Source organism: Battus philenor, unplaced genomic scaffold (genome assembly GCF_028537555.1).
Source record: "Battus philenor isolate CCGP_79_NKW_IND1 unplaced genomic scaffold, ilBatPhil1.0.hap1 SCAF_11, whole genome shotgun sequence".
Classification (NCBI taxonomy): domain Eukaryota; kingdom Metazoa; phylum Arthropoda; class Insecta; order Lepidoptera; family Papilionidae; genus Battus; species Battus philenor.
Window position 1 is genome coordinate 6,153,240 of NW_027181673.1, and position 9,821 is coordinate 6,163,060.

Below are 9,821 nucleotides of genomic sequence, written 5' to 3' on the forward strand. Positions count from 1 at the left end.
TCGTGTGGCGGCTTCTCGAATGCTCGAGCAGAGAAATCACTGAGTAGCGAAGCCGGCTGACGGTCGACTTGTAAGTGCTCTTATACAATACTCGCATATATTTAGTTGTATGTATAGTTAGAACATGTTATTTTCTACATTATGCTAAGGTTTAGGAATAAAAATGTATTTCAAATTGTTTTTTTTTTTAAATACATCAAGATTGAAGTTGATTAGTATCGATATTAATACAACTTTAATAATATTATTGTATCCTTACATTATCGTAAAAAAATGTAATATTTTTACAAACCTGTTACAAAAAATTCGGTTTATGTACAGCATAGTTAGTATTAATTTTAAATCTAAAATAATATGGCATAAATATTATATACGAGTGTTAAAATCATAATAAACAAAAACCAGTGTGTGCGGTTGACATTTGGGAAATGTTGACATATATCCTTTCACGCCCCATTCACATTAGGCCCCGAGCACAACACACCTAATAAACAAGAAAACGAATTATTTAGTCTCATGGGCAACAAACATCTAAATAGCGGGAAAAACGAGAACAGGGACGGTTATTTACTCGTACAAATAAGCAGAAAATTATTACATGCAAGAATAATTTAATTAATTTTTGATTTACTTCACCTGTAATAGATGACACACAATTTACGATAGTTTTTATTTTATCTGCACCTTGCATAGCTGCCCAATTTCTCGAATTCGTAGAAACTGACCACAGAGGACTAGCGAAGCTACATACAACAATATCACTGGAGAGTGAGTCCGTTGAACTCTTAGATCTTTCAGGCGGGCGCTTATTGCCAGGCTCACGGGACCTCTCAAGGGGATCTCGGTTCGAGCCGTCACTCATTGATTGCACCTGTTTAGTTTTCCGACTCAAGGATGTCTGAGAGGGCCGTCCCTTAGCTTGGTCAGTTGCTAAAACCTGACTAGTTTTTAAGATTATGTACACAAAAGGATAAATACATGCATAATTTGTTTTTATCAGAATAACTGTACAATGTTGTTATCTTTTGTCATAGTTTACGTATACAGTTCACCGATTTACCATATGATTATATATAAACAAACAAGATAAATCACTAATATACTATTGATATTTGCAGATTCCTCATGTTTGTGAGAACAGAAAGCATGTGGTGAGAAACCTGAATCTCTTTTCTGAAAACTGGAACTCGAGGGCTCCCGAACACGAGTCGAGGCTCTCTACATACCGATTTTATGACGGATTTACAAAAAATATTATATATCGCTCGCGACGAAACGGTGCGCAGTATTAGTCACTCCATTCCGTCAGTTTGCCACTAAGGCTCAACGGCGCCGCACACACTCTTTTTTTTTTCTCTTCCTCTACCTCACCAGGCTTTCCTAAGGCGCAGTTCAGGGATTTCGGCAGCATTACATCTGCTCGTCTTAACTATTATAATATACAAAAGATACTGCAGAGTAACCAAAAATCATTAATCTCGTAAAAGGACCTGATAAAGTAAAAAAATGTGACTCACGTCGGTAATAACGCTGTGAAAGAATACAATGCGAATTTAATATTTATAACAAACTAGCTGACCCGGCGAACTTTGTTCCGCCTTAATGGCAATAAATAAGCAGATTGTGTTTTTTTTTTGGAAAAATTACAAAAAAAAATTAAATAACTACATTAATCATTCATTATTATTTCTGTATTTTAGTACATAGGTTGCTCTTCACTTAAGTACCTTGTGATACACGACATTTTTTGTTTTATTATCAGGCGCAAAAACAAGCAACGCAGATGGTCTTCCGACCCGTGAACATGCCCCGTATAATTGACCATGTGAAAAACATGAATGTTCTAGATTTAAACCACAAACTTTTAAGGATTGGCCTTGTGATTTGTTGATGGTCATGGCGAATGCAAGACGTATCGGAAATTAAAGTCTTTTAAATTCAAACGGCATATCGGTTGGGATCATCGGGATCCTCGGAGTGAGAACTTCCTCACCTTTGAATTTTCCTATCATTATCGTAGCGTAAATTACATTGTTCATCAATTTACTAACCACCAAACGCGTACCGTTGCATAGTTTTGGTTGGTTTATGTTTCGAAGCATGATTACTACGGAGCCAACCTTTAGGCGTAAATTGTGCGGTGGTAAGCCAGGCACGTCCAAAGAGTTTAAAAATTCAATAGGATAGTTGGTGGCTTCATCTTCATTTGTGACGCAGTCAATAGATTTGAATGAATGCATTGTTCCAATGATCTTATTTTGAATTATGTAGTTCAGGTCATCTACATCTTTATTCTTAGCCGCTAAAATTGCTCGCTCACTCAACAATTCATTATTTTTGTAGTTAGAAATAATATTTGGAAATACATTGTTGATAAGTTCGTCTTTTGATGAGACAAAATTACAGAAATTATTTGGAAATGATATTAATCCGCTCGATTCATCGACAGGTACTTGACCATTACCGATAGTCAGCAATTGCTCCGAGAAATCTTCAGCAGATGTATCATTAAGCAATGTAACTCTCATGTTTGTTGACAGCTGCAGTTTCTTCACATAGCGCCATAGATTTGACGATTTGAGGCAAGCGTTTATTTCATCGGCAGCCTGATGCTGGAAGATCTTGGAATTACTGGCAGTATTTGGCGGAAATCGCCAGACAGTAAAATCATTGCTCCTCCAAAACATCTCGAGTCATTGCGTAAATCTTTTAATGTTCGGCTAAGTGCTTCTAATGCACGTTTATGCGCCATTGTGCATTCGTCCCAGATGATGATTTTCGATGCCGCTAAAACTTTGGCCATTGCTGAGTGTTTTGCAATATTACACGTTGGTTCTTCAATAGTTTGAAGATTTAACGGTAATTTGAATGCTGAATGAGCCGTACGGCATACTTCTAACAATGTGGCTGCTATTCCAGAAGAAGCAACTGCAACCGCTATGTTGGATCTCGCCCGAACAGTTGCTAAAACTAATGACATAAGGAATGTCTTGCCAGTTCCACCAGGGGCATCTAGGAAATATAAACCACCATTTTCATCAGCGATTGCCTTCATTAAAGTATCATAAACTTCCTTTTGTTGGTAATTTAACAGGGGTACATTCCTTTGAACTACTAAATCTAATTCCTGGTGATCATATTCACGTTCCCGTTCCAATTCTCGATTAAATGCGTCATTCATTTCACGATTTGGCGCTGGCATTCCTAACCTGATTAATAAATTACCGCAGATGAGGTAACACATATCTTCGATCAAGAGTAAAGCACGATTATGTATCTCCTCATTCATCTCAATATCGTGATTTCTGGAACTGACACGACTTTGATGTAAAATATCTTCTGACATACTATCCTTGTATTTGTGCCACAGGTTACATGGGTTTGATGGAAAACATGTCGAAATTATGATAGCGAATAATGTGCGTATCTTACTTGGAGATGCAGAGATAATGGCTTCAGCGATTGTCGTATCCCAATGGGTATCGTTTTCTAATAAGTTCAATTCTTCACATGCAGCACGATATGTTGGGAATATTACACCATTAACAGTTCGTAGTGTCTCAAATGAAGTTCGCCCACGCACATTTACCAGCAACAACCGCAAATAGAAACATTCATCATTCTTTGGATGAACTGTATACATACGACCAAGAGCATCAGTAGAACGCACATCTGGATACCCAGGAACCGCATCACCTTGCTTCCGTCTTTGAAAATTCTTGGATGAAGCATTCCAAGTATAATAACGTGGCATCTCCGAGTAAAGCAAAGTTCGTGCAAACTGATCGCTTTGGCAGATTGCAAAAAAACTGGTCAATGTAGTTGCTGGAGGTGTTTCAGCACGTTGCGTAGCATTCGAAGCCATGAAATATACTCGTTGACCATTCTCCAGATGCACCGCCAAATGTATAACAGTAGGATGACGTTCGTGAATTGGAAATGCGAATATACGCCAAATCGCTTCGTTACAGTTCACATAACGACCAACTTGATAGCGTGAAATTTCATCGTTGGTATTTGAGGATTGCAATCCAAAAACCGCCATATCACTGCCTTTCGTGACATATTTGCAAATATATTTTATGGACTTAACTAAATTGCAGTATTCAACGTTGCAATGTGTCTTGAACGTTTTAGAAATAAGTGGCGAATATGGAACAATCCAACTGTTGTCGACATCGAAATCCATTCTTTTCACTTTCGTTGTGACAGTTTTCACACCGTTGTCATCTGGTGATCGACGCCGATACAGCGAATACCCATCGTTGCCAGTGACAGTCTCCGCCGTTAATTTCCGTGGATATCGTTTAGAACACTTTCCATCGACCATGCAAGGTGATTGGGGATTGATGGCACCACACGGTCCATGAATCATATTAGTAGTAACAACATCATGTAGGTCTGGATCGACTTCATGATCAGGAATCTCGGCACATATGATATCATCTATTTGGTCAGGCTGAATTCTTTCCACTAACCAAATAAGAATGTGTGCGTGGGGCAGGCCTCGCTTTTGCCATTCGATTGAATACATCCAGCATCGAGTATCTCCAAAGACGCGTTGTTTAACAATAAAGTTCATCAGGGACCGAATTTTTTGCCTGAATATACGTGCTGTGATGTCGTGTCTATCATTTGATGTTTGTCCGGGAAGCAGCAATTGAGTAATTTCTATCCATTTTGGATTACAGGTAAAAGTAATAAAGAGATCTGGCCGGCCGTAATGACGAACATATGTCATTGCATCTTGTGCATATTCATGCATATGACGTGGGCTACCAATGTACGTTGCCGGCAGATTAGTTAATGGACCAATATTAGCTGCATTTCCTTCAGTACTAACTGCATCACGTAAATGGATGTACTCCTCAGAACGCAGTTTGGCTTGGTTCAACCTAATAAATGTTAAACGTTCCGTTTCTATTTTTACATACATGTCAACGCAATACTGCTGAAACAATCGACGAAACCGCAGCAAATAGTTGTCAGCATTTTGACGAATCATCAAACGATATGCATAATAATTCATTGAGCTAACTTTCTTTGTAGTTTCTTCACCTGAAATTCAAAATTTGATAATTAACCATTTCAATGACAAATAATACAGAAATTAACCATTATTAAGATACTGATACTTTACCATTCAATGGATTTATCATTTTAATATTAAAATAATATCCATCTTCTCCTTGCCAATTCATCAGTGGGTATTGCAATGCGTCATATGATCGATGAGTTTCAGATATTTGTTGCAGTTGCCCAGTATCGCGACGTGTAAGCACAATATCGCGTTTTTCCAATTGTTCACCAACAATCAGGATGGCAACTTCGTCTACTGTTGGAGCATTAAATGTGCGTTCGTGTGTTCCAGATGGTCGTTTATCTGCTTTGATGACAACTTTATAGTCATCATTTGGCATTTGCTCTAAAGCACTCTTAAACAACCTGACCAATGCATGATGTTCATGAAGCAGACACTGCAAGTCTTGAATAATTGCTCGCTTCATTCCTGCATCGATCCCTAGGCGTCGATCAAGTTGTTTTTCCATGTTGCCCATGAAATATATTTGTATAAATTTATTCTGTGTATCTTCGAAAGGTAGTAATGATCCAATTCGATGGTGGATCTGTCCTTGTATCTACAAAATAAAAACCAGACAGTATTAACTGGGTTATAAACACTTTTTAATTAAACTAAATTAATAAATAAGTAACAGGGTTCATTAATTGTATTGATGATGCTGATGATAAGCGGTATACTTAATAGCAATCCTTGAAAGAGATATGACTGCTTAGATTTGGATGTACAAAATAAACTGTGCAGCGCCCACTTTCCGCGGCCCACGTTTGCTTTTATAGGTGAAATTATATAAAATCCATTATTATTAAAATGATTAAATTTCGACATAAGAAAAAAATTATTTTAAGTGAGGAACTTCAACGAATTTGTTTAACGATCCGCCTTTACATCGGGATGTTTATTAATAAAAACTAGATTCCGCAACTAAGCGACATTATGCTCGTTTTGCATCGGGATATTTCAGAAGATTCAGACAGATTCATTCTACCCTTACACGAACATCATTGGTTGGGTTGCAGATGTGGCAAAAAGGTTCCCGTTACTTTGCTTTATAGCGATAATGACGGCCGCAGGCACAAGTACAACCACCCTTACTGATCTCTAAGAACTCGCAACCGTCGATTGAAAGTAAAAACCATTGCATTGCCTCAAGATTGAAGGGCCTTATCAAAAATGCTCACAGCCAGGCGACGATCGTGTAAAATGAGAACCTGAGAGCTAATCCATCGTACTCATCACACACATGGTTTCAACAGGATGTTGCGATTGCACGCATATACAGCCAGAGCTTCGTTAAACTTGCTTCGAGATGTTTCCTTCAAAACCTCATCAGTTGCTTTGGAAATATCCCGTGGACACCGAAGTCATCTAACTTTACTTCAATGGATTCTTATGGAGCTACCTAAAAATTTTACAATAACAAAGGCCAAAGATTACTGCATTTTGAAAGAAAATATTCGTTGAGAAATCAACTCAATTAAATCAAGTTTACCGCAGAATGTGTCGCGGAAAAAGTTCCATTATGAACAGTGTGTAGATCTCGACGGAAGATATTTGGATAACATTTTCTCTAAAAAATTAAATCCGCATTTTGATTGTAACGTTTAAAATTTTGTTAAAACTATTTGTTAAACATTACATTTTTATTCAAGTTTAAAAACAAAATCTATATCCAGACGCCCTTTAAAACCAAGATTACGATAATTGTATGAAAATTTAAAATTAATCAAGACTTAATATTTGTAATTATGAAATAATCTTCAAATCGCAGAGGGCGTCTACAGGCCGATAATAAATAGTTGTAATACAAAAAATAAATAGTTATTATTTGTATTACCTGCATAAAAAAATTTACTAGTTTCGTAAAATTGAAAGCTTGTAAATAGAGAACGTTATGTTTACTACGAAATTGTTTATTAACAGACTTTTCTCTTGTCGAATCTAAAATCACTTCTTCGTTTCAGTTGTTGAATTTGTTTTCATCTCGCAATAAGGCTCTTGTTTGTGTCCTGTTTTTGTTTATACCATAGAAAATTAATTTGGCTGTAAAATTTCCTCACACTGAATACCTACTTTAAGATATACGACTATTACTATGATGAATCTACTTTATTTAAATTATTTATTCGACTAGCCAACAATTTTGTATCTATATAAAAATATTGCGAAAAATAAAAATAAATTCATGAGGTTTTTTCTAAAAAAAAAGATTTTTTATAATCAAATTAATATTTTTCTTCTTCAATCACTATATGAATATACTTATTTAAAGCTAATATTTATTATACCATATAGAACACTATATTGAGATTATTATGTGGTAAATTTATCACAATTTCTTACCAGCGAAATAGATGATCTGGATATCCTTTAACCAATTAACACTGATTTCATTTCAATCAGTAATCAAGTTGAGCAATTTTTGTTATATAACGTTATCTTCAAAAACATTGTTCTGTTATTTTTGCAAAATTATTCTTATACCAGTAAATCGTGACTTAAATTATTGGTATCTAAATATGTGTGAAGATGTTACAAAACGATCCAAATAATTTATTTGCTAAATACATGTTGCTTGCATATTGCACTTATTAAGTTTAATGAAGTATAGCCATATTTTCCCTAGACGTGCAATGTACATGAGGTACTGAATAGAATACAATATTTATGAATTTACAGTCACATAAAATGTCAAGAATTATACCATAGCCTAATATTATAGCAATTGCCGTGTCGTTGCTTTACATTCTTAGGACCGAAAGTAGTTTAGTTCCCAGGTTGGTCCCCAGGGATCCACGGGAGACACGATGAAGTCTACGTTGGTGTGACAAAAAAGTGAATTCATAATTTGTAAGCAGGAATCTGTGGAAAATTATATATATAAATATATATATAAACTTGCATATTCCATATTCAATGTAACCTACAGAGCAAAGATTTGCAATTGATTAACTAAACAATCGATGCTCACTTTTTCACATTATTAATTCGTGGTTGGAACTCAATCGCAAAACAAATTTCTACTGTTTTATAGAGATTTTTGTTGTGTTTTATATGGTAGAAAAGTTTATAAATGCCTGTGAGAAAATTTCCGGACAACGCAAAACCGGTCATCATAGTGATCTTTGTCGTAGCTCTATATCTTGCAGTGAACATCTATCAGCTGTGATGATAATGATGAAGAGCAAAAACTGTGGGAACCTCTGCTTTACATTAATTTTAGTAAAATAGTAACATATATTTTTTTTGATCAACACAATAGTTATATCTTATAGTAGTTACATGTAACATAGTAATAAATTAAACTAGAAGATATTGGACTTTTACAATTAGTTATGTGTCGGACAAAAAAGAAATTTCGTAACGTAACATCACATTCTATTACAATCGATGAAGATATCCTAAGTTATGTAAAGATCGTCCTTAAGCTATGTAAAGATAAATTTAAAGACCTTGTCGGTAACATACAAATTTATTATACTATGAGATTATTTGCTTCGTGGTTTAAGGCTGTGATCGATTCGAGCGGATCAGTTTGCACTAAATTTTAAATAGCAGTTTAAGTAATCCTGTAGGTTAAAATATTCGCGAGTTCATACCAAATGACCGTAGCACGGCTGCTGATTATGTTCAAGCTCATTGACAGAGTTCACAGGGATCACTTGTATTTTATTAAGTTATATTTAATATAATTTAGATAATTGCACTTATATTTAAAAAGTTAAATATTATACAGCCTTGACCGTAGTTGAGACCGAAAAATTCTGGAGTGACGACCAACCGGTAGATGCAGCATGAGAAGGGTCCTACTAGATGGACCGACAATATAACCAAGGTCGCGGGAAGTCAAAACCCGGGCATCGCAAGTACTGTCATCGTGGCGATTTTTAAGGCCTATGCCTTGCTATAAACCATAGTTAAAATTAATTTTTAATTTATTACAAATAAAGCGTAACACTGTGTAAGGTGCATTACATTATATTATAATAAAAAATCTTCATAAAAGTCTTCAAAGAACGTGGAATTAATATGTTTATAAAGAAAAAGTTATCTCAGATAACTTAGTAAATTAAGAAGCCGAGAAAAGATTTCTCTTGATACGTCTTAACCAGAATTTCCTTGATTCGACGGCTCAACATAGGATTACTTAATCTCCCTTCTTTATAATGTAATTATAGGAATGTTGATCGAAATTATAAGAAGATATATAAAACTGAGTAATATATAATCTTTTTAATTAAATATGGTACGTAATAAAATAATACAAGCTTTTTAATTTCCATTTCAGACAGTATCTGCAATTTTTCATCACCAAAGTTAAAAAAAAGTCTTTTTAAATTCAAATCCAAAATCAATATAAATCCATGTAGGAATTAAACGCACTTTTAAATACTCAATTATTTTTAACATATCAGTATAGACATATCGTGAGTAAGCTACCACATCACTAGCTCGGAATACTGATCTGCTTGAAAGAGCCAGCCAGAAATACAAAAAGTACGGACTTTTTAAATGAAATTTAGCAATGTTTTGTGTATGTGTTATAATATCAACCCTGCAAATAAGATTTGTTAGGTATGTTAATAGTAAACATTAATAATGTAAATATTCAATTTTTCTTTAATATTTCAATCATTATATAATATATATATTTAGTCTCTAGCCATAAGTATATATATATATATATATATATATACACATAATTGTATATATATATATAATTGTGGCTAGATAAGACGCT

At 34.9% G+C, this 9,821-nt stretch overlaps 2 protein-coding genes across 2 annotated transcripts; both read right to left on the minus strand.

Annotated features, from left to right (window-relative positions):
* Positions 1–1,288: 1,288 nt before the first annotated feature.
* On the minus strand, positions 1,289–2,528 carry LOC137932008 (uncharacterized). The gene is made up of 3 exons (XM_068775552.1): positions 2,405–2,528; positions 2,052–2,302; positions 1,289–1,429 (listed from the first exon to the last, which is right to left on the minus strand). The coding sequence occupies exons 1-3, from the start codon at positions 2,526–2,528 to the stop codon at positions 1,289–1,291; spliced, it is 516 nt and encodes a 171-aa protein (XP_068631653.1).
* A 62-nt stretch (positions 2,529–2,590) lies between these two features.
* On the minus strand, positions 2,591–5,549 carry LOC137932015 (uncharacterized). Its single transcript, XM_068775565.1, has 2 exons — positions 5,141–5,549; positions 2,591–5,058 (listed from the first exon to the last, which is right to left on the minus strand). Exons 1-2 carry the CDS (start codon positions 5,547–5,549, stop codon positions 2,591–2,593), a joined length of 2,877 nt encoding a protein of 958 aa, XP_068631666.1.
* Positions 5,550–9,821: the final 4,272 nt, after the last annotated feature.

Excerpts from the sequence above, each read along its gene's own strand:
- LOC137932008 (XM_068775552.1), bottom strand. The coding sequence starts at position 2,528 with ATGAGAGTTACATTGCTTAATGATACATCTGCTGAAGATTTCTCGGAG. Across the intron at positions 2,303-2,404 it reads ATCATTTCCAAATAATTTCT|CGGCTAAGAATAAAGATGTA; the intron begins GTAATTTTGTCT and ends GAGCAATTTTAG. Across the intron at positions 1,430-2,051 it reads GCAACGGTACGCGTTTGGTG|TTAAGACGAGCAGATGTAAT; the intron begins GTTAGTAAATTG and ends ATATTATAATAG.
- LOC137932015 (XM_068775565.1), bottom strand. The coding sequence starts at position 5,549 with ATGGAAAAACAACTTGATCGACGCCTAGGGATCGATGCAGGAATGAAG. Across the intron at positions 5,059-5,140 it reads AATGATAAATCCATTGAATG|GTGAAGAAACTACAAAGAAA; the intron begins GTAAAGTATCAG and ends TTTGAATTTCAG.